This window comes from Podarcis vaucheri, assembly GCF_965113315.1.
Source record: "Podarcis vaucheri genome assembly, chromosome: 3".
NCBI lineage: Eukaryota > Metazoa > Chordata > Lepidosauria > Squamata > Lacertidae > Podarcis > Podarcis vaucheri.
This window is the reverse complement of record NC_138761.1, coordinates 1,917,079-1,941,698: the sequence shown is the minus strand read 5'-3', so window position 1 is coordinate 1,941,698 and position 24,620 is coordinate 1,917,079. Positions and strand designations below refer to the sequence as shown.

General features: G+C 48.3%; 2 protein-coding genes across 3 annotated transcripts; both read left to right on the top strand.

The window, feature by feature from the left end:
* The first annotated feature begins 585 nt into the window (after positions 1–585).
* On the top strand, positions 586–9,570 carry PRR30 (proline rich 30). The gene is made up of 6 exons (XM_082217466.1): positions 586–1,076; positions 3,537–3,588; positions 3,698–3,773; positions 4,333–4,425; positions 7,087–7,306; positions 7,343–9,570. Exons 1-6 carry the CDS (start codon positions 957–959, stop codon positions 9,389–9,391), a joined length of 2,610 nt encoding a protein of 869 aa, XP_082073592.1. The 5' UTR covers positions 586–956; the 3' UTR covers positions 9,392–9,570.
* Positions 9,571–10,963: 1,393 nt separating this feature from the next.
* On the top strand, positions 10,964–24,477 carry ESCO2 (establishment of sister chromatid cohesion N-acetyltransferase 2). 2 transcript variants are annotated; one of them, XM_082217577.1, is made up of 11 exons: positions 10,964–11,069; positions 13,746–13,805; positions 15,048–16,044; positions 17,633–17,729; positions 17,914–17,974; positions 18,158–18,281; positions 19,132–19,263; positions 19,702–19,791; positions 21,010–21,147; positions 22,233–22,417; positions 23,639–24,477. In XM_082217577.1, the coding sequence occupies exons 2-11, from the start codon at positions 13,762–13,764 to the stop codon at positions 23,769–23,771; spliced, it is 2,001 nt and encodes a 666-aa protein (XP_082073703.1). In that variant the 5' UTR covers positions 10,964–11,069; positions 13,746–13,761; the 3' UTR covers positions 23,772–24,477. The 2 variants fall into 2 exon arrangements, with proteins under 2 accessions (XP_082073703.1, XP_082073702.1); XM_082217576.1 differs by having other exon boundaries at positions 10,974–11,069; positions 13,687–13,805.
* Positions 24,478–24,620: the final 143 nt, after the last annotated feature.

Sequence of the window (24,620 nt, the reverse complement as noted above, 5' to 3'; positions counted from 1 at the left end):
TCAGCCTGCGTACCAGATGGAGCTGGGAGACAGCTGTCCTGGATACAAAATTAACCTGTTCCTCCATGGACAGCTGTGAGTCCAAAATAACTCCCAGGATGCGCACCTGGTCCTTCAGGGGCACAGTTACCCCATTCAGGACCAGGGAGTAGTTTCTGGGTCACCTTCAATGTCATACCCTCCCACATTTCTCCGGTGAAAATAAGAACGTCCTAAGGAAAATGGACGCGGGTGGCGCTGTGGGTTAAACCACTGAGCCTAGGACTTGCTGATCAGAAGGTTGGCGGTTCAAATCCCCGCGACGGGGTGAGCTCCCGTTGCTCGGTGCCTGCTCCTGCCAACCTAGCAGTTCGAAAGCACATCAAAGTGCAAGTAGATAAATAGGTACCGCTCCAGCGGGAAGGTAAACAGCATTTCCATGCGCTGCTCTCCTTTACCAGAAAGGGCTTAGTCCTGCTGGCCACATAACCCGGAAGCTGTACACCGGCTCCCTCGGCCAGTAAAGTGAGGTGAGCGCCACAACCACAGAGTCGTCGCCAACTGGACCTAATGGTCAGGGGTCCCTTTACCTTTAAGGAAAGGAAGACATTCCAGGTTCAGATCAGAAACTGGGATGGCTTCTGTCCATCTGGGAAAGAGGGAGCCTTTGTGGGTCTGCAATATCCAGCACAAGCATGCTTGAGTTTCAGGTCCTCTCATCTCAGAATCGAAACCTCAGCTGTGGGGCAGGAGCCACTCTTGGGGGTCAGGGGGCAGTTGCCTCTCAGCCCAGCCCAGCTCAGAGGGCTGGATGAATGCCACCCATTCTGCTGCTGGCTGACTGATCACAGAGAGGCCCTGAGCCAACCAGGGTGGACTACAGAAGACATTTGTGATGCAAGCGTTACCTCGGGAGAAGGGGCCCTGTGAACTCCCTGCCTGGAGTCCGGCCAGAGCAGCTGCCTTGCCCCAAGACCATGCTGGCAAACCTGCTGGATGCCATCCCAAATAGCTGCCACTTGCTGTTGCTGCTGGTGGTGGTGCTTTTGTTGCTGTTCGCCGGTAACTGGGCTGCTGAAAACGTGAGAATATCCTGGGTAAGTAAGGCTCAGCCTTTGGACCCAGGTGAGATCTGGGGTTCTGGTTCTTGGCACCGAGAACAGCATAGCCTACCAACCGGTTGCTGCTGGACTCGCTGCCTCAAGTGGGAGAGAGTTCCACAGTCTTTACTACGCTGCATGAACGAGGGCTGCATTTTATCTGCCCTCAATCTTTCAACATTCAGCGTTGTTGAGCATCCGCGAGATCTAGCATTGTGAGAGAGGGATAGAATCATAGAATCATAGAATCAATAGATAGAATTCAAGTTCCAAGAATCATAGAATCAATAGATAGAATTCAAGTTCCAAGAAAGGAGATTCCGACAAAACATTTGGGAAAACTTGTTGATGGGAAGAGCTGTTTGACAGTGGAACTGGTGGACTCTGCTCAGCTTTAGCTGAGATTCCTGCATTGTAGGGGGTTAGAACAGATGACCTTTGGGTCTCTTCCAACTCTTAAGATTCTGTGATTCTCCCTCTGTTTTCTCCATGCGGTGCATAATTTTAAAAACTTTTAACAAACTATTCTGGCACCTCTTATGTGCCTTTTAAAAAAAGTCCCAAAGGTTAAATAACAACAATGTATTATTTATGCCCTGCCCATCTGGCTGAGTTTCCCTAGCCACTCTGGGCAGCTTCCAACAAAATATTAAAATACAGTAATTCATCAAACATTAAAAGCTTCCCTGAACAGGGCTGCCTTCAGATGTCTTCTAAAAGTTTGGTAGTTATTTTTCTCTTTGATATCTGGTGGGAGGGCATTCCACAGGGCGGGTGCCACCACCAAGAAGGCCCTCTGCCTGGTTCCCTGTAATTTGGCTTCTCGCAGTGAGGGAACCACCAGAAGGCCCTTGGACCTGGACCTCAGCGTCTGGGTAGAACGATGGGGGTAGAGACACTCCTTCAGGTATACTGGACTGAGGCCTGTAGATGCTAAAACCTTTCTTCATAGAAAATATGACTAAAACAACTGTTTAGTTTTCCTGGCTAAACATGTTTAGCTCCCTCGGAAGATGGTGGACCAGGGGCACCAACTATGGGGGGCTGTGGGTGCCTGAGGTCTCTCGAGATCTTGGAAGCTGAGTTTCGGTACCACTGGAAGTCAGGTTCCAAGGCCTGTGGGGAGGGACGTCATGACATGGGGCCCAAGTTGGCTCCCCTGTGGTGGATTCTCCTTCCTTGGAGGTTTTTAAGCAGAGGCTGAAAGGCCATCTGTCATGGGTGCTTTTAGCTGAGATTCCTGCCTCGGAGGGGTTGGACTAGAGGACCCTTGGGTGTCCCAACTCTACAGTTGTATGAAACTAGCCCTCCCCTCGCTTGTGATTCCTAGCTGCAAGGGGCTTTCAGATGCAGATCACCTCTGACAGTGGAGGCAGAGGGACAGATCCATCTTTGCACTCTCTTTGCACCGGCATTTCTTCTGGCCGGACAAAATGACCCCTCCTCTCCTCTCTCCCTCTGTGCTGTTCTGATGCTTTCAGAGGAAGCAGTGAGGGCCAATTCTTTAAAACAGGATTGGACAAGTTCATGGAGGAGGAGAAGGCTATGGATGGCTCCCAGCCCCATTAGCTCTGCCTCCACATTCAAAGTTGAGTTTCCATTGAAATGAGGCTGTATTTTAATATTTTAATGTTTTAATGTTGTATTTTAATCTTGTTTTTAAGTTGTATTTCAATCAATTTGTTTTTATATCGGGTGTTAGACGCCCTGAGCCCGGTCTTGGCTGGGGAGGGTGGGGTATAAATAAATTTATTATTATTATTATTATTATTATTATTATTATTATTATTATTATTATTGGCAGGAAGGCTTGTGAATTCAAGCTGCTGGGATCCACAGATCCCGCTTACGGGTTTCCCATAGAGCAGCCTTTCTCAACCTGTGGGTCCCCAGATGTTAAACTACAACTCCCATCACCCCTAGCTAGCAAGGCCAGAGCTCAGGGATGATGGGAGTTGTAGTCCAACAACATCGGGGGACCCACAGGTTGAGAACTGCTGCCGTAGAGGGATGTGGGTGGCCCCTGTGAGAGCAGGACCCTGGGCAAGATGATCCAGCAGGCGCTTCTTATGTTCTTAAGGGGAAAAAACTGAGGGGAACCTGAAACACACCAAGACTAACAGGGCCGGCACTACCATGAGGCAGGGTGAAGCAGTGGCCATAGATGGCAATCAGAGTGGGACAGAGCTCTGCCTGTGTGACATGCAACCTGCCCTGCACCCATTGAACCAGGCCGCTGTCCTCTGGGCGTAAGGAAGGATGCTGAAATAAGATTCAGCCGTCTGCCTGGGAGGAGGAAACTCCTTGCACTTTGCTTTAGGCGGCAGAAAGTCTTGGGCAGGCCCTGCAGACTACGAAAGGGATTCAGTCCCGCCCACCGTTTCCTCCCCTGCCTCTGTTGCCACCGCCTTGCTTTGCCTTCAGCTCTGTTCTTTTCGCCTTGCTATTCTCTGACAGGTTCCTCCTTGTCTCAAGAAGAAGCAGACCAAGCACCCAGCAGCATGGATAAGTAAGCAGCGGGCGCCCTCCCACCTTCCTGCCCCACCCCTGTGGCAGCCGGGATGCTGCTGCTTGCGCCGCCACACGGTTCATGGGCTCTTCCTTGCCTTTCTTTACAGCACCTTTAGAAGGAGCAAGAGACATCAGCACAGACACGGAAGTGAGATGGAACACAAGCACAGAGTCGGGAAAGAGGTGAGCCTCGATTCCTGCAGTGCAGGGGGTTAGACTGGATGACCCCGGGGGGTCCCTTTCAACTCTACAATTCTGTGATTCTATGAAAAATCAGACAGGCAGCATCATCTGTCCCAGTTCCCAAAAGGTCATAGAAGTGTAGACACTGAGAGTCATCTAGTCCATGGGTAGGCAACCTAAGCCCCGGGGGCTGGATCCGGCCCAATCACCTTCTCAATCTGGCCCACGAACAGTCTGGGAATCAGCATGTCTTTTCATTAGTAGAATGTGTGCTTTTATTTAAAATGCATCTCTGGGTTATTTGTGGGGCCTGCCTGGTGTTTTTACACGAGTAGAATATGTGCTTTTGTTTAAAATGCATCTCTGAGTGGGGCATAGGAATTCGTTCATCCCCCGCCAAAAAAAATATAGCCCAGCCCCCCACAAGGTCTGAGGGACAGTGGACCGGCCCCCTGCTGCTGAAAAAGTTTCCTGACCCCTGATCTAGACGGACCACTAGCCTGATCCAGCATACTCTTATTAAGTTCTTATGCTGCTCTGCTTCTCTGGTTTTTCTTAGGTCATGCGAGACCCTAAGCTTGCATCGCACTCTGCACACCTTGGACAAGAACATCCAGTATCTCGCCTGGCAAATGCAACGCATCAGCGGCACGTAAGGAAATCCTAGAAAACGGCATGCACTTGCAGTCTGAGGGTCTTGCAGATCCGAGCTTCCTTGGCACAGAGACACCTTCACGCACACGCACACACCCCTGGATGCCCTCCAGATTATTACTATTTTAATATTTGTATGCCGCTCTTCATGCATAGATCTCAGGGCAGTTCACGGCAGTAAATAATAGTAATAGTAATAATAATAATAATTTTTTATTTATACCCCACCCATCTGGCTGGGCTTCCCCAGCCACTCTGGGCAGCTTCCAACAAAATATTAAAATACAATAATGCATCAAACATTAAAAGCTTCCCTAAACAGGGATGCTTTCAGATGTCTTCTAAAAGTCTGAAAGTTGTTGTTCTCTTTGACATCTGGTGGGAGGGTGTTCCACAGGGCGGGCGCCACCACCGAGAGGGCCCTCTTCCTGGTTCCCTGTAACTTGGCTTCTCGCAGACAGGGAACTGCCAGAAGGCCCTCAGCGCTGGACCTCAGTGTCTGGGCTGAATAATGGGGGTGGAGATGCTCCTTCAGGTCTACTGGGCTGAGGCTGTTTAGGGCTTTCAAGGTCAGCACCAACAATTTGAACTGTGCTTGGAAACGTACTGGGAGCCAGTGTAGGTCTTTCAAGACCAGTGTTATGTGGTCTCGGCAGCCGCTCCCAGTCACCAGTCTAGCTGCCGCATTCTGGATTAATTGTAGTTTCCGGGTCACCTTCAAAGGGAGCCCCGCATAGAGCACATGACAGTAGTCCAAGCGAAAGGTGAAACACAAACCGAGCGGATCAATTTTCCAGGGGTTCCAGGCACAGGGTCTATGTTTCCTTTTGGAAATGATGCACATAAAGACACCACAGATATATGGTTTATTCACACATATATACAAGCTGAGCCTACGATGTAGGGCTTCACAGCATTAACATCCCCAAAGGGCCTTGCTTCGCCAAGCCACAGCCTTGGAGTCAAACAGATATCAAGCATCTCTCTGTTTCTCTCAGGAAAGGGACCCCGAGGGTCATCCAGTACAACCCCCTGCAATGCAGGAACCTTTTATCCCCACATGGGACTCAAACCCATGACCCTGAGATTAAGAGCCTCATGCTCTACCAGCTCAGCTATCTAAGTTCCCATTACCTCACCAGGAAGCTAGCCTAGCTATTCCGAGAATTAGATGTATGCCAAGGCTTTCAGCCTAATGCCAACTCATAACAATATTTTATTATCTTTGAACTTTTGTCCCTCTGGGCAACGGTGCTTTGTGGTTTATTTCTTTTTACCCTTCTGTTTTCTTTCACAATGTTCTTCTTCTTGTTCTAAGAAAACTGCTCCCTTTCCCTTATGGGGTATTCTAGAACCTGGATAGCATGGGTAGGCAAACTAAGGCCCGAGGGCCAGATCTGGCCCAATCGCCTTCTTAGTCCGGCCCAGGAATCAGCGTGTTTTTACATGAGTAGAATGTGTCCTTTTATTTAAAATGCATCTCTGGGTTATTTGTGGGGCATGGGAATTCGTTCACCCCCCCATATAGTCCAGCCCCCCACCAGGTCTGAGTGACAGTGGACTGGCCCCCTGCTGAAAAAGTCTGCTGACCCCTGCCATATAGAGTCCTTTTGTAGGTTCTCTGTTATTAGGAGAAAACAGCAGAGGCCAAGCAGGGAATATTGAGAAGCAAAGCAGCTAGTAAACCTAATCTTTATTAAACTGCTGCAACAGGGCCCCCGCTCCCCACACACTGGAGGGATAACCCCGAACAGTGGTGTGCAAGCTCTTATATAGACTTTTGAAATTGCCCACCCTGTAGCCCAAGAGCAACCCCCAAAACATCATACATACATCACAGGAGGAGGCTATCTACAGTAGAACTCCTGCCTGCCAGGATACCTGATAATGGTCACTGATTACATTACCTGGGCAGCCTGGTCATTCTTTTGTGATGCTTAATACTTTACAGATAGGTAGCCGTGTTGGTCTGCCATAGTCAAAATAAAAAAATTCCTTCCAGTAGCACTTAGTTGATCTTTAAGGTGCTACTGGAAGGATTTTTTTTATTTTGCTTACTACTTTAGTTCCTGAATCCAGGTCACAGGCTCACCTTATTCATACACAAATACCCCCTTAAGAGAGGATTGCAACTAAAAAGACAATGGGAAGGCTTTCCCCATTTGCCTCCCTTCCTGCAGGGGAATATTTAAGGTCACTGGGAGAGCTGAAATGGCTTCAGGATTGCTCTCCCGTACCTTTTCAGACACATGGTTCATATAATTAGATAAGTGTGCGTTTATGAGTACAGTCATACCTTGTGTTGCGTTTGCTTCAGGTTGAGTGTTTTCAGGTTGCGTCCCGCGGCAACCTGGAAGTACCAGAAAGGGTTACTTCCAGGTTTCGCTGCTTGCGCATGTGCAGACGCTCAAAATGACCGCATGTGCAGAAGTGGCGAATTGTGACCCGTGTACGCGCAGACATGGATTGCGTTCTGTTCATGTTGTGAATAGGGCTCCAGAACGGATCCCGTTCGCAACCAGAGGTACCACTGTATTCTATATTTGAGACCTTAAGATTCTTATAACATTCCGTTGTTGGTGACAAACAAGACGAACTGAAAGAAGGCCTGTTCTGACCACCTTCCTTTGCCTTTCTGCCTCTCCCCTACCCTCTCCAGGATCTCGCGGACCCCGTCCAATGTCTCCATGGGGTCCGTCACCTCCATCTGCAGCTGGGGCCATTCCTCAGGAGGAGGAGGAGGAGATATAGAGGAGGAAGAGGTCGAAGTTGACACCACCTGCTACAGCTGGTCAGCAGTGGCCCCCTCCCTGGCTCCTACCTCCCTGAACAAAGCAGCGGCAGCCCCAGCAGCTCATCTCCCCAAACCCCCCAGGGGGGTCTGCCACCAGCCCCACCACCAACCCCATCACCAGCCCCACCACCAGCCCCACCCCTGCCCCAAGCAGGACTCCAGCCTGTACCAGAAGCGGCTGCAGGGGCAATGGGGGAGCACCACGCCCTGCTCAGACTCCACCACCAGGCGCATCTGTACCCCCCCTCCCTGGCACCCCACCAACAAACACCCCAGCGGCCCGGCCCACCCACCAAAACCGCCCAACAGGATCGGCTTCCTAGACTACAAGTCCCAAGAGCTGCTCAACTGGCACGTCCACACCAAGCAACGCCAGAAGGAAGAGGACGCAGTGCTGGCAACGCTCTCTCGCCGGGACCCCAGCCCCAAAGGCAGGGCCTGGGTGGTCAGCCTCGAAGCTCCCAAAGGCGGGGTCCCTCAGTGGGCTGCCAGCCCACAGCTGCCCACAGGCCAGAGGTCGCGCAGCCGCACGCCCCCTCAGCCCCACCCGGCAGGCCACCAGAGCCCGCCCAAGACCCTCCACGTGCGCAGCCCGTGCCCCAGGCCCCCCACACCGCCCCGGGAAGAGCTACTGACTCCCCCCATCCTTGTATGCAAGACCGTGAGTCACAGCAGCCTCCGGGGCCTGGCCGCGGGCGAGGTGGGCAGTGAGGCTGCCAAGGAGGGCCTGGAGACTCTCCTTGGCCTCTTCGGCCCTGGCAAAAGCCCCCTGGCCAAGGAGCTGAGCAGACCCGGCACCCCCAAGGAGAAGCAGAGGGATGTCGGGGGCAGTCGGAGGCCCCACAGCAACCCCAAGGAGACCAGAGCCGCCAGCCCAAAGGCCAGAGCTGCCAGCCCAAAGGCCAGAGCCGCCAGCCCAAAGGCAAGAGCCACTAGCCCAAAGGCCAATCCCTTGGAGATCGAGATCAGCGCCACCCTGGACCGCAAGGTGCGCCGCCTGAGCTGGGCCGACGCCACTACACCCGAAGCCCCCAGGCCGCTGGCAATCCGCGACGTGATGAGCACCACCCGCCCACCAGTCCTGGACCCGTTATTCATGTGCCAGGCGCAGCTGGAGATGCCCTGCTTGGCCCTGGGCCCAGCCAATGTGCAGCAGGAGGTGTGCCAGCCTGCTGTGCCACCCGGCAAGACCCCATGCCTGGCCCACGCGCTGGTGGAGTCGCTGGACCAGGCGCAAGCCGTGCAGGACCTACACCAGGCCCTGGCCAAGGGGCTGGGGAAGGGGCGCGGCCGGCCGTGCGTGGAGTACCCCGTCTGCCTGCTGTGCGGCCGCTGCACCCCCTACTGCCCCCACCCGCCCACGCGGTACAGCCCTTCCCTGGTGGTCTACCCCCGGCTGAGCGTGCGCGAAGGCGAGGTCCACATGGGCCTGGGCTTCTTGCTGAAGATCAAGCGGTCCGAGGCCAACGAGTGGGGGCTGGTGTGCAAGCCGGACGCCTCCCGGACGCGCCCGGGCAAAGAGGGGCTGCCCTCCAAGCCGGACAGGAGCAAGGGCAAGCGGCGGAAGAACAAGGCAGCCGCCCCCCAGCCTCGAGACCCAGAGAAGGTTGTCCGCGTGCACAGGCAGCAGTCGGCAGAGAGGCTGGACACGAGGCCTAAAAACCACGGCCGGAGCGTCCCGAAACCCGTCCCGCCACCGAAAATGAAGCCCGAGCCGGAACTCCGAATGCCGGCCCCCAGCACGGTGCTTGCCGTGCCCCCCAAGAAGCGCCCCAACATCCTGAAGCGGCTGCTTCTCTGCATCAAGAACGCCTGGGCGAAGGTGCGAGGCAAACCTGTCAAGCCCCCCAAGAGGCAGGGCTCCCCGCCTGCCCTGCCCAAGTCCCCCGAGAGGCCGTGGTCCCCTTCGTCCTCTCCCGACGACTCCAAGCCCCCAAACCACGAGGGGATCTTGCTCCACAGGCAGGACTCTCTGCTCACAAATATAAATGCCTTGGAGCCCAGCCCCAGGCAAAGTTCCCGGAGGGTGTCTCTGCAGCTCGGCACGCCCAAGGCGCCACGGAGCCCCCAAAAGTCCGGGGCGCTGAAGAAATTGTCCAGGCAACCCTCCCCGGTGCAGTTCAAGAAGGCCTCGTCCAAGCAGAAATCCCACAGGAGCAGCGTGCCCTAAGGGCCTCGGCAAAGGCGCTCAGGCCGCTTGCCTTGGCGCGGAAAAGGCTCCGTGGCCAGAGGGCTGGGGAAGGGACTCTCCTGCAGAGACCTTTGCTTTCCTTATCCTACTCCACAGGCGGGACACAGCTGGTCTGTGTTGCTTCGTTCCAGGCTGCAAATAAATTGGCTGGACGTTTACATCTTTGTTCCCCCATCCTCTTGCCGGTCCATTTGCACTTTCTCTGTGAGCTTGTGGGTGGGGGGTGTGGGTGGGAGTGGGGCAGAGAAAGAGGCCAGCTAGGTCAGCATCCTGTTCTCAGATGCCCCTTTTGGGTGTTAACGGTGAAATCTGAGGGCTCCCTTGGACAAAAACCAAGGACCCCAGCCAGGAATAGCAGAGCAAAACAGCAGCCAGGAGGCTTGGTCTTTATTGAAGACTGTTGCGACAGGACTCCCACCTGCCACCAGGTGAAACAGGATGGAAACCCCAAACAAAAGAGCCCCCAAACTTTTATTAGCTGCTCATCCCCATGTTACACCCCACCCCAAACTACATTACTAATACATGAGAGGTCTGGGGGCAGGAATCTGAGTACAGTGGTGCCCCGCAAGACGAAAAACTCGCTAGACGAAAGGGTTTTCCGTTTTTGCGTTGCTTCGCTAGACAAATTTCCCTATGGGCTTGCTTCGCAAGACGAAAACATCTTGCACTTTTTTAAAAAAGCCGCTTGAAGAGGCGCAGACCGTGCTTCGCAAGACAAAAAGACTCGCAGAACGAATTATTTTCGTCTTGCGAGGCACCACTGTATCCTGGACCCTGCCCCATGGTTCTCTTTGCCCTCCACCAAACACCCATCAAGTGGAACAAAAGAGGTATTTACACTTCCCTGTTTCCAAGTTAATCACACCCTTTTGTTTTCATCTGGAATGGCTACCTGTCTGGCACTCAGGTATCAGGATGCCAGGGATTATCCCTCAGGCAGAGGGGCTGCTGAGGAGCTGAGCTCACAGGTCTAGATGAATTTCTGAAGTTTCCCCAGTGAGCCAGTACAGAGATACATTGATCAGTATCGTGCAGCAGAGGCCCTTTGAATACATGGGAAGAAACTCTAATGAGGTGTTTTGTGGGGATAAATCACAAAAGTCACAATAGTGGACATTTGTTTCTGAGTAAGCAAGCAGAGAAGCAGCAGCGACCCTCTCTGAGATTATTTGGAAGGGATCACTAAGGATCATGTAGCCCAACCCCATGCAATGCAAGAAACTCGGGATCTCCCTGAGCTGCCCTGAGCCTAGCAATCCAGCCAGCAAGCCATCAGACGCGCAAGTTGATCCGTCGGAATCCGGGCAAGCACGCTGCCTGCCCCTCCCGTTGCTCCACGAGAAAAACTACAATCCCCACAATGCCTTGCACCCAAACCCGGGCTTCTCCCATCACTTGATTGGCTAGGACTTGTTGACAGTGAGAGATTGGCGCTTTCTATTGGTCGGGGAGCCCGCGAAAGGCGGACTTCTTCCTTTAGCCCCGCCTCCAGAGGCTACGCTCTGTACTCGGGCCAATGATCGCCGAGGCAGCGATGGGACTGGCGGCGCGGCTGGCCAATGGGCGTGAAGGCGCGAACGGGGAGCGTTTCGAACGGAGCCGCGGCGCCGTGAGGGGAAAAGAGCGGCGGGAGCTCTGAGGTGGGAAACGTGAGGTAAGGAATGGAGCAAAAAGGGCGGCTTTTGTGAGGGGGAAAGTGGCGGGAGGCGATGTTTTTAGGGTTTTAATGGTGCCTGAGATCTCCCTAGGCTCCTTTCCCGGGCGAAGAAGCCTCGGTCGAGGCGCCTCGGCCCACTTTGGCGCGGAACTCCCCGCACGTAGAAAAGGAGCCCCTCAGGGAGAAAGCGCGGAGGGCTTGACCTCAGAGATAAAAGATAAAGCGATAAATAAAACGAAGGAGGGGGAGAAGAGAGACATAGAAGCGGCTCTTCTCCCTCCTGCCATGAAGCTGGGGTTCAGGACAGAGCCAAGAAAGGCAGGGGGAAGCTGCGGAACTCCCTGCCACCGGAGGCAGCGGTGAGATAGCGGGCGGGCGGGAGCAGCCAAAGGCCACGACAGAGGGAGAGAAATAACTATATGGAGAAGCAGAACCTCTCCCCCCCCCCATATGTGTGTGTGTGTTTAATCTATATAAAGATAGCTTTAAAAGAGGATTAGACAAATCCACGGGGGAGAGGGTTGGGGCTGGACTAGATGACCCCTGAGGTCCCCTTCCTGTTGGGTCTGGTTTCAAACCCTGAACTATCTTTGCAATAGAGAGCCAATGAATTGCAGACAGGGAGCATCCATGAAAAGATCTTTATTTTACCTAAGTACAGTGGTACCTCGGGTTACAGACGCTTCAGGTTACAGACTCCGCTAACCCAGAAATAGGGCTTCAGGTTAAGAACTTTGCTTCAGGATGAGAACAGAAATCCTCCGGCAGCGGGAGGCCCCATTAGCTAAAGTGGTGCTTCAGGTTAAGAACACTTTCAGGTCAAGAACGGACCTCCGGAACGAATGAAGTACTTAACCCGAGGTACCACTGTACATAATAATAATAATAATAATAATAATAATAATAATAATAATAATAATTTATTATTTGTACCCCGCCCATCTGGCTGGGTTTCCCCAGCCACTCTGGGCGGCTTCCAACAAAGATGAAAAATACACTAAAATGTCACATATTAAAAACTTCCCTGAACAGGGCTGCCTTGTACAGAAAGTGTGGCCGGCCCTGGAGGACTCTTGGTAACAGGCTTTTAAACATTCATTTTCTCCTTACACCGCCTGCAGAAGCAAATAGAGCTGGTTATTTTATATAAAAAACCGGACCAGTAATCATTTCTGACCCCACATTCCCACTCTACAATTCTCTTATTCTGCGCTTGCGAGAGGCAAGGGATAATAATAATAATAATAATAATAATAATAATAATAATAATTTATTATTTATACCCCGCCCATCTGGCTGGGCTTCCCCAGCCACTCTGGGCGGCTTCCAAAAGAATATTAAAATACTATAATACATCAAACATTATCTCTGTGGTTCTCCCATCAGACGCAGCAATGCTTCTGAATACAGTGGTGCCCCGCAAGACGAATGCCTCGCAAGACGGAAAACCCGCTAGACAAAAGGGTTTTCCGTTTTTGAGCTGCTTCGCAAGACGATTTTCCCTATGGGCTTGCTTTGCAAGACGAAAACGTCTTGCGAGTGTTCTGATTTTTTTCGCTCCCCCCCTTTTTCTAAGCCGCTAATAGCCTTTTAGCCGCTAATCCGCTAAGCCTTTAATAGCCGCTAAGCCTTTTTTAAAAAATAATATTTTATTAGGTTTTATCCATAAAAAAGTTTAGAAAAATACAAAAAACGAAAAAAGTACAAAATTACAAAATACAGAAAAACAAACATTAAACACAAAATAGAAAAGAAAAAAGCACATATAAAAAGACAAAAAATCCTTCTTTCTTAATTTCTCTTCTTTGATTAACTTATTTTCCTGACTCCCTCACGTCTCCCATTTTTGTATCCCTTTTAAAAGTTAGTTCAGCAAATTCATGTCCTGTTAGTCTATCTATTTATTAATCCAATCTTATAATTTACCTTGTTGCTAAAACCCCTGCATTTCATTTCAATGTCCTCAACATTCAAAATTTTTACAATATTTCTGCAAATACATTTTAAATTTCCTCCAATCTTCTTCCACCGACTCTTCTCCCTGATCTCGAATTCTGCCAGTCATTTCCGCCATCTCCATATAGTCTATTAGTTGCATCTGCCATTCTTCCAAGGTGGGTAGGTCTTGTGTCTTCCAATGCTTTGCGATGAGGATTCTTGCTGCTGCTGTAGCATACATAAAAAAAGTTCTATCCTTCTTTAACACCGATTGGCCAACTAAGCCTTTAATAGCCGCTAAACCGCTAATAGCGCTAAGCCGCTAATAGGGTTGCTTCGCAAGACGAAAAAACCGCAAGACGAAGAGACTCGCGGAATGGATTAATTTCGTCTTGCGAGGCACCACTGTAGCAGTTGCTGGAAAGTGTGCTTTTTCTCTAAGCTTCTTGTGGGTTTCCCTGTGGGGCATCTGGTTATCCGGATGGGCCCCCATTTAGCCTGATCCAGAAGCCTCTCCTTCCTTAAGCGAAAAGACCCAGGCTGTTTTATGCTGCTGTCCCAAGGCTAAAGGGTCTACCAGTGTAAACTGGCCTGGGTGGGGGAATCAGGAATATCAGTGGCTTGCAAAGATAGGCAAGGGATGCAAACATGAGCTCTCCTAATCCCGGCTCTGCAGGCAAATAGACCACACCTGTCAACACAGAACTGACTAACGCACCTGCCTCTGACTCGTAGGCGCTTCGCTGAGAACATGGCGTTTGTTACTCCGAGGAAGCGAAAACGCAGTATTGACAGGTGAGATTGCCGTTGCAAGTTATCCGAGAGCTTTAGCTACTGTTGTGAATTGAAAAATCAGAGGGATTTATTTTTATACATGTATTACTGTTGGTTTTGGGATGCTACAAAACGATTGGAATGTACAACATCCTGCTCTCTTCCTCTTAGGTACTTTCATTCTTCACTTTCCGAATTAATGATTAAGAAATTTGGTTTAACGTTGTCCAAATTGGAGTAAGGTGTATTGTAAGTGTTATGTACTGAAGTTCTCACCCTGGGCCAGCAGGGGGATACTGTAGATAGTTTTTCACTCAGGTCCACATATGCAAATAAGGAATTGAAAGTGACATTCAGTGATTGGATAGTTACAGAAAGTTGTTACTGTTGCTTTGTAGTTGAGCTCCATATAAGCAGGCTGGCTGAACCCTTCAGTTCTGTTCTGGCCTGTGAATAAACAAGAGCTGTTTGAAGAATCGCTGTGTGGTCTGATATGTTCACCCACAACTCAACAGTAAGAGACACTGTTGTGTTATTTCATTTAGATCCAGTTTGTGATCTCCAATATTTTGCATAATTTCCTGTGATAATACAGGGAACCAATTATGTTTCTTCTGAATTCACTGATTGCTTAACATAATTTAATAGGAAGAACAGAGGAAGGAGTAGGAACCCATATCCTTACAAGTAAATCTTTATAACTTGATTTTTTTATCATCTTCCAATATGTATTTGTCATCTTACACATCCATCACATGTGGAAATGCATCAAATTTCAGTATCTTCAACTGGCTAATCTAGCTCTTTTAAAAGATTGCATAGATTCTGCTAAAATTAGAATGATGTCATGTGCAAAAAGTTTTATCCCCCCCCCCTTTAAGTAAAGAGTCAAATATTTACTTTATATTGTTGTAATGGATTACACTTCCTCACACCAGCCAGACCCCAATCCCCAGTCCAGTGCCCGAACCATCAAGGATGTAATGACTGTCCCTCAGGAGCCTCTGGGTAATGTAACGGAAATTCTTACTGTGATTTTCTTTTCCCAGAGTCTCCTGAAGGACAGTATCCACCACACTGGGAGAGCCTTCATGGTTCACTAGTTGTATCTGAAGGAAGCAATTTAAACTCAGTGCACTAACTTTTCTTTTATATGGTCTGTGTATGATACTTCGGATACGGAGTCGTCACCAGCTATGGTTGGTGTTTTACTGTGTTATGTTTATGCATAGTGAAAATAAACATTAACTTTACATTTTGCAGCTTGTTACTAGTACACAGGAATCCAGCGAAAAAACTGATGATGGAATTCGCTAAGGATCTGCCTATGACAGATCCTGCAGGACACCGTACTGTATCTCAGATGCTGAGTTTCCAAGATGAAGAAAAAGAAAATCAAAACCTGTCCCAAGCATCAAGAATATCACAGAAGCTTGATAAGTCTCCACTACAAGCAGCCGGTGTGCCAAAGGGGATACAAAGGGAGTTTCCACAGAGAACGTCTCCTGAGTGTGGCAGCGCATACCGTTCCATTGTACCCCCCAGCTCCTTTTACAACAAAGGGAAGCAATATCTAAACCTACTGGAGAGGAAACTAGCAAATGAAAGCCATCCTCTGAATCCAAGAAATGATGTCGGGAACCTACCTGTTGCCAACAAGACTGAGACAACACAGCTGAAAGTGATGACGAACAGGAGCAGGCCTTCAAAAGCATCCAAGCGGCCTGCTGCTTCCAGGCAGGCCAAGGCTTTGCCGAGAAACACCAAAAAAGCCAAGGTAGAGGTGGTGCTTCCCAAGCCTGTGGAGGGGAATAAGGATGCTAACTGTGCTATTCAAAATAAAGTGGAGACTGCTTTTAAAGTATTAAGCATGAAATTCAAACCTGTGCCGAAGCTCCAGACGGGAGCAGCATTCTTTGCCACTGGAAAGAAATGGCAGTCGGGTTCTAAGAACATACTTTCATCTCTATCGTCCCCCTGCTCAGTTAGCAAGCCCACAGTAAAAGAGAGACAGGGCAGACACCCAGCTCATTCCAAGCTCTTTTTGTCCACTGAAAGCGAAGCAACGGAAGCAGACAGGAAAGGAAGCCCCAAAGAGAAAAAACATGATCGTGTGGAAGATGGTGTGAAATTGATCTGCAATACAAGCCAGGAGACTGTGTGTGAAGGGAACCTGTTGCAAGATACCAGCCCTCTCCAAACGTCTCATTCTGGTTGCTCAGAGACTCTGGTAGAAAAGGAAGCTGATGCTGGAACTCAGGTATGTAGAATATATGAAAACTGGTAACCAAAGTTTGCATTTATGGAACTTCTGCTGCGATACACATTTTTGGAACTTCGCTGTGTGTAGACAATGTTTTGTCCATTGAATATTTATTTAATTTGTATACTGCCCTTCACCCGAAGAGTGATTCAAACATAAAAATACAAAATGAGAACAGAAAATACATAATGCATAATAAAGCAAATAGCAAATACAAACCAATAATCCCCCTCCCACAAACACATTTTAAAAAGCCATAGAATGGTAATCAGCCAGATGCCTGGTTGAAGAGAAATGTTTTCACTTGGTGCCTAAAGATATGTAATGAAGGTTCCTAGTGAGCCTCCCTGTGTGGAGCAATCCACAAAATGGGAGCAGAAAATGTCCTTGTGTTGTCACCCTCCCGACCTCTCGTAAAAGAGGCATAAAAAGAAGGGCCACAAATGATGATTGCAGGGTCTGGATCTGTTCATATGGGGAGAGGCGATCCTTCAGGTATTATGGTCCTGAATGGTGTTGAATGCACTGTACATCAGCAGGTTATATGCCATCCTTTAATTCTTTTTTAAATCTCACAAGCAAGCAAAGAACATTTCAATTAATATAACACAGTATAATGAACACTTTATATTAAAGCAGGTGTTAAAACCAGTAAGATCCAATAAAGCCATAAATTAAAACTACTTCAGAAAAAAATACTGAAAGGCCAAGGCCAAAAATTCATAAAATTTGATATCTGGGTAGCCTCTCTGCTGTAGGCTTTCCATGTATGAGATGTCTGAATTGGGGGTGGGGGGAGGATGGGAACACCTCTAGTCACCACACATTTTAACTTTCAGCAACTTGGAGACTTGAAAAAGGGTCTCATAATGTTCAGCGTGCTCTGGTCCATGGGGTCACAAAGAGTCAGACATGACTAAACGACTAAACAAGAGAGCCAGTGTGGTGTAGTGGTTAAGAGCGGTAGTCACGTAATCTGGGAAACCGGGTTCGTATCTCCGCTCCTCCACATGCAGCTGCTGGGTGACCTTGGGCCAGTCACACTTCTGTGAAGTCTCTCAGCCCCACTCACCTCACAGAGTGTTTGTTGTGGGGGAGGAAGGGAAAGGAGATTGTTAGCCGCTTTGAGACTCCTGAAGGGGAGTGAAAGGCGGGGTATCAAATCCAAACTCTTCTCTTCTTCTAAACAACAACAACGTTCAGCAGTAAAAATGAGGAATTTGCAGAAATCTCTGCCTTCCATTCACAGAATTCACTGGGTCAACAAGCCTGTTAGCATGGCAACAGTTTTAGATATGTTACTATGCCATGGTCACTCTGGCATTCCAAGACAGCTAGTGAATCTTATTAAATCCCACCTTTCTTCCATGACATGGAAGGTGGTGTTTGTAGTGGTGGTTTTCTCTTAAGCCACTGACCAGACCTAGATCTGTGCTTTTCAGCAAGGTTGCTCCATTGCTTTTCTTCATATCATTCCCTGAGACCTTAAATGGAAACTTCTGAAGGGGTAACCAAGTAGCAAAACTTATTATTGGGGCACCTTGAAAATTTGCCTACTCGAAAAAACATTTGTCTTGTTCATTAGGACCCTGAAGAAGTCTTGCAGGGATCACCAAAAAACGTGGACAAGCATGAGACTGCCTCTTCCAGCAAGCTTTCTAGTACGATAATCAAGGATAAGCGTAAGTAACATTGAGAATATATTACAATTTCAGATGCATCTGTTCTGTGGTCATAGAAAGCTTGGTAGGCCACCCTATCCTGTTCATCATAATATTCTGAATAGAGAAAGTTCTCCGTGTCATTGGGACCTGGGACAAATTGCCCATGGAGGATAGAAATCACAATATTTTTTTCTTTCCTCAGAGCCATCTTCAGCAAGTGACACCCATCCATTTTTCAGTACGCCTTCCAGCAACAAAAAACGGTATGGCAATCTTGTTCTGATATTCAGTTCTGATATTCTGATATTCAGTAGTGATATGTAGGTGAAAAGAGTTCTTCAGTTTTGATACTTTTCTTTATGAACCTGTTTCCCCCTGTGAATATTTACTATATAACCCATTACTACAAGATAAATTCCTTATATCATGTATTTCTTAAATTTCAGGCCACACAGTCTCTCAGATGAGCAGTCTTCAGCTGTCGCATTCAGTCCAGTAGGACAGAAGGTCCCTGCCATTCTGAGAACCAGCAAGAAAACAAAGGAACTGAGCAAAGATCAGATGATCATTGTGAGTATATTTCTGAATATATTGTTAATGACTGTCAGGTCAACTAATGCCATGCAACTTGGAGCTTCTATTTTAGAATAGAAAAGCCCATCTTAGCTGCTAATCAGCTTTATATGCACTCCTAAATCATTGTACAGTGGTACCTCGGGTTACATACGCTTCAGGTTACAGACTCCACAAACCCAGTACTAGTGCTTCAGGTTAAGAACTTTGCTTCAGGTTGAGAACAGAAATCGTGCTCTGGCGGCGCGGCGGCAGCAGGAGGCCCCATTAGCTAAAGTGGTGCTTCAGGTTAAGAACAGTTTCAGGTTAAGTACGGACCTCTGGAATGAATTAAGTACTTAACCCGAGGTACCACTGTACATGGAAGTGAGAGCTGGACCATAAAGAAGGCTGATCACCGAAGAATGGATGCTTTTGAATTCTGGTGCTGGAGGAGACTCTTGAGAGTCCCATGGACTGCCAGAAGATCAGACCTCTCCATTCTGAAGGAAATCAGCCCTGAGTGCTCACTGGAAGGACAGATCCTGAAGCTGAGGCTCCAAGACTTTGGCCGCCTCATGAGAAGAGAAGACTCCCTGGAAAAGACCCTGATGCTGGGAAAGATGGAGGGCGCAAGGAGAAGGGGACAACAGAGGACGAGATGGTTGGACAGTGTTCTCGAAGCTACCAGCCTGTTTGACCAAACTGCAGGAGGCAGTGGAAGACAGGAGGGCCTGGCGTGCTCTGGTCCAGGGGGTCACGAAGAGTTGGACACGACTAAACAACAACAACCACTGTGCAGTTTTTTCCTGATGCCTCAGGCCGGTTTGGACATGGCAACATGGTAACTCCCTCTTTCCCCTGACAGGATGCTGGCCAGAAACATTTTGGTGCCACTGTCTGCAAATCATGTGGTATGGTCTACTCAGCTGCAAGCCCAGAAGATGAAACACAGCATGCCCAGTATCATCAGCGGTTCCTGGAAGGAATAAAATATGTGGTAAGACACAAACTAAATGCACCATGGTATTCTTTGTGAATTGATTTTTTCCCTAGAGCATACCTTGCTATATAGAACAGGGAATTCTTAGCTCAACAATCCAGCACACACTACAGCATTTTGTGTGACTTGCCATATTAAAATTATAGAAGTACTTCACTTGAGTGTCTTTCGCATGGCTGAGACTCTTCATTGTGCCTTCCAGATGTTTTGGAGTACAACTCCCATTGTCCCTGAATATCAGCCTTGCTGGCTAGGACTGATGGGAGTTGGAGCCCAACATCTGGAGGGCCAGAGGTTGGGTAAGACTACCGTAAAGGGACATGCAGGTTGTTTTAATCATGACTTTAATATATATAGTGGTTTACAACTCTCACGAATTAAACTCTTGGGGATCTACACTTTTTGCCCTCTTCTGTCTTTTTCTACTTTTGATAGAGCTGGAAGAATGAACATGTCGCTGCAGAATTCTGGGATGGAAAAGTTGTCTTGATTCTTCAGGATGATCCAAAATATGCCATCAAAAAGGTGCGGTGCTGACTTTTCTTCTAGTCTTGCTCCTCCAAATGGGAGTGGTCCGCTACTTGATGCAAAGGAAGAATCTGGAGCATACACTCCTGGTTCTTTTTTCTTTTAGTTGTGGATTGACCCTTCTCACAAAGGTGGGTGTGGTTCACCCCAAACAGCTTGGTAGGCCTGCAGGTTGGAGATTCTCCACAACTGGTGTAAAATATTTGCCCTACCTCCAAGTAAAATGAACTAATTTTAAAGTGTGTACAGTGGTACCACGGGTTACATACGCTTCAGGTTACAGACTCCGCTAACCCAGAAATCGTACCTCCTATTAATAACTTTGCTTCAGGATGAGAACTGAAATCGTACAATGGCGGCAGTGGGAGGCCCCATTAGCTAAAGTGGTGCTTCAGGTTAAGAACGGACCTCCGGAATGAATTAAGTACTTAAACCGAGGTACCACTTTATGTGTTCTTTTTTTTCTTTTTTCTTTTAATAAGGGAAAGTCTCCACCTTCCTCACCATATCAGTTCTATTTCCTTTTTCTGGCTCTTTTCCTTTTTAGTTTGTTAAATTTGAATTTAAATAAATTACCGTGTTTGGAGCAAAATTAGGATGTTTTTTCCAGCCACACTTCTTGTATTGTTACAAAAAAAAATACCTGTTGCCTCAGATTTTAGGATTTACCGTATTTTTCGCTCTATAAGACACACATTTTCCCCTCCAAAAATTAAGGGGAAATGTGTGTGCATCTTATGGAGCGAATGCAGGCTCCTTGGCTTCAGCGATAGCAACGTGAAGCCTCCGAAGCGCAGTGGGAGCGCTCCGGAGGCTTCGGGTTGCCTTCACTGAAGCCTCCGGAGCGTGGCGGGAGCTCCCGCTGCGCTCCAGAGGCTTCGGGTTCCTTTTGCTGAAGGGTAGGCGCCCCTTCAGCTAAGCGGGAGGAGAAATGGAAGGGGCTCCGTTTCTCCTGCCGCTTCGCTGAAGGGGTGCTGCACAGAGGGGGAGAATTTTTTTTTCTTGTTCTCCCCCTTTAAAACAAGGTGCGTCCTATGGTCGGGTGCGTCCTATAGAGCGAAAAATACGGCAATCAAGAGTTCTTCAGTTGTTTCTGTGGATAACTGCTGGAAGGCACAGCTGCAATGTATTTAGAAAATAATGTTTGTTATGACCTGGATTGAGTTTTGTCTGGTTTAGTTGCTGAGCTTTATATATCACATTTTCCTTGCACAGGCTGAAGCTGTACGGGAGCTTGTAGATAATGAGCTTGGATTTAAACAAGTTGTGTTGCGCTGTCCAACCCAAACATATCTGTTTGTATCCACTGAAAAGAAGATTGTTGGCTGTTTAATTGCTGAGCCGGTCAGACAGGTGAGTAACTTGTCAAGTGGAAAGAGCGATAATCTGGATCAGGGCAGACCCTTGATACAGGAGTTCATCCTTAGAGGTGTTTATGACTGGGCAAAGAGAAGGAGCAATGCAGTTGACTGGACCTCTTTCAGCCATGTGTCTTGCTACTTGAATAAAGCAAACCACTTTAGTCCTAAGAACCCGGTCTGCTGGTAACTCTTACTGCACTGAAAGCAGGATTTTGTCACTTGGAGCAAACTCTTTTGACAATATGGAAACCATTTAAAAGGAGTTGGGAGTGTCTGCTGTTCATTCTTAGATATGAAGGGAAACATATTGCTAGAAACGGGTAGTAAAAGTTCCTCATCAAGTTTGATAAATGTGGAGTGGAGCTCTGGCTGCAAGTCTCCACCGTGCCTGCCAACTCCTCTTTCCGCTTGTAGTTCTAGGTCCTTGCTAGATGGGACTCAGCGGGCTTATCCTTTCCTTAGCTAGTGGATTCTGTTGGGTCAGTTCCCTTTACGGAGAAAGAAGTGTCATCTGCTTAACGAAAGCTGCACAATATACCTCTTCCAGAGCATTAAATCGCTCTTGTCCTAGATAAAGGAAAAAGTAAATGGGGAGGAGAGGCCAATTGCAAGAAAAATGAATATGCACATTTTCTCTGCTGTCTTGTATGTCAGAACAAATCTGTCTTTTAGAGCCTTTTAGCTGGTCCCTTTTTCTGATCTAAGAGCATTCTAAATGAGTTTCTGGGCTGGTCCCATTCCACTGTGGCTCTCCCCCAGAGATGAGCCCACTCACACATTCCCATGCTTAGATGGCTGGCTGTTCATACCATTTTAAGTGTGGCAATTGTTAATCTGTTGCTGTAAAAATAGCTTTTTAAAGGCTAACAAATGTTTTATGGATAACATTTGTAGGTAGCTCTCTACTTCAAGAATAATTGAGGCACATCTGGCATTTGGTACAGACGCTCCAAACATGATGCTTTGGGCATCGTGGTGCGTCCCATTGAAGCCTTGCATAAAGCGTGCTTTGTTAGAGGCTTGCTGCTGTTTTCCCCACCCCACTGCCTTGTTATGAGCGTATCCTGTTGTTCCTAGGCTTACCAAGTGCTTTCAGAGCCTCCACCAGTGTCAGGGTCTCCTACTAATGACAGTCTGGAGCCTCAGCGTGCCTGGTGCTGCTCAACAAAGCCAGAGAAGGTGTTTTGTGGGATCAGCAGAATCTGGGTGTTCAGTCTGATGCGGAGAAGAGGCATTGCCAGTCGTCTAGTGGATGTGATGAGGTAAGGAAATGTAATATCTGAAATAAAAGTAGAGAGTGTTCTCAGATATGACCTTCTGGGATTACAGCCAGTTTTCAGCTTGCTTTAAAGGAGGTTTACCAGCAGGTAATACTTAGGAGCTTAAGATCTGATGTATGAACCACAATACAGCAGGGTGTTGAGAGAACCTTGGACTTAACTGCCTCTCTGACTCCCAAGCCTGGTGCATATGCTTTGGTCAGTGATAGTTTGGGGCTCTGTATAACAGAAACGAAACAATCTTCGTTCCTCCTCACCCCACCCCAAGGCCCACTTTCTGATGCAGATCACATCCTTGCAACCACCCCATGCATAAAACATTCTTCATGAACCAAGGCTTGTGAGAATACATTACCATACAAGTATGCCCCAACCACGAGAGGTTTGCAGATCCTATACAACACATTGAAGCTTGGTGGGAGTCTTACCGTATTTTGCGCCCCATAGGACGCTCCGGCCCATAGGACGCACCTAGTTTTTTTTGGGGGGGGGGAATAAAGAAAAAACAAATTATTTCCCCCCCAGGTGCGGGGCTGGAAGAACCAGGTCAGAGAACAGTGGGAAGGCACGCTCTGTCTCCCCGCTGTCCCCCGAGCTTGTGGGGCTGGCAATGGGGAGAAGTGCGCTGATCCCGCGACTGCAGGCAGCTCTGCACCGCCATCCGGAGCGGGGCGGGACTTAGCGCCCCGCTCCCGATGGCCGCGCAGGTCTGCCTGCAGTCCCAGGACGGCAGGCAGATCTGCGGCGCCATCCTGAGCGGGGCGGGACTTAGCGCCCCGCTCCCGATGGCCGCGCAGAGCTGTGCTGAGCGAGGGACTGCAGGCAGCTCTGCGCAACCCTCGGAGCCGGTCTCCCGAGGGTTGCACAGAGCTTCCTGAAGCCTGCATTCGCCCCATAGGACGCACCCAGATTTCCCCTTCATTTTTGGAGGGGGAAAAGTGCGTCCTATAGGGCGAAAAATACGGTAAGTTTCCGATAACACTAGTTTTTTAAAACAAGCTTTTCCTTCTAATCCAGAAAAATGTGCCCCCTATTTGTGAGTGTTCAGTGATGTGGGAAAAGGCACTCCTTGTATGTCTGGTGTGTTCCCCATTTCTTTAATACTGACAAATTTAAATATACAAACTGACCGTAAATTGAAATGAGCATGAAAACAGGATTGGATCCTTGCATTACATTGATAACTTTTCTTTTCTTTTCCAGACGTACATTCTTATTTGGCTCTTTTTTAAACACCAACGAAATTGCTTTTTCTGACCCCACACCAGATGGCAAGCTGTTTGCAGCCAGGTATTGCCAAACACCCAACTTCCTTGTTTATAATTTCATTAGTTAAGGTCAGTTGAGGGTGTCTTCCTACGAAGATTCAACAAGCTATTTTGTCGTTTTCCTTGTGTTATATTCTGCATTTTAACATTGTAATATAAATTAGGAGCAGCAACAAACCATGTTTGTGTTGCTTTAAAAAGTTTTATTCTGAAAGTTGAAACTTTCAAAGTTGATTGTAAGTTTTAGATGGTACGAAGAGAAGGCCAATTTAATCTATCTACAGCTGACATCTGCTTGAGCTATTTGTATCCTCTGCCTCCAGCGTTCCAAAACTTTGAACTCCTTCTGTCAAGCCTATTACTATAATAGAAGGTTGGCTTCTTTGTTTAGCCGGCTGGATCTGAGGTGAGAGTTTGAAGCCAGGGGCCAGTGCTCCTTCAGATATTGGACCTAACGGTCAGAGATGACTGGAGGTGTAGTTCTGCAACATCCAGAAGGTGACTGATTCTCCATTCTTGCTTTAAGCTAAAGAAAGTCACTCTTGACAAAGAGTAAAATCTTCCTTACAGAATGGAGGTAGGAAGAGTCTGAGATGTTCTAATGCTGCTATGGGCCAGTTAAATAGTCTTTTTGCACCTGTTGGTAGCGCTTCAGGCTACTTTTGCAATCCTAAAGCATTGGGTTTTTAATCCTGAGCCTGCGTCTGGGAACTGCTGCAATTATTGCACTAAACCTTGTTCGAACGAGTCTGTTCAAATAAAATATTTGTGTAATTTTGTCTCTTTGAGTTCATGTCAATATTGCTGTGTCTGGTGGGGTTTGTTGGCGTCCATCTGTCTTGGGAGACGATGGAAAAATGAAGGAGGCTGCCTCTGGGTTTATCAGAGTAGAATCTCTGAAACGAAACCCTCTTCAG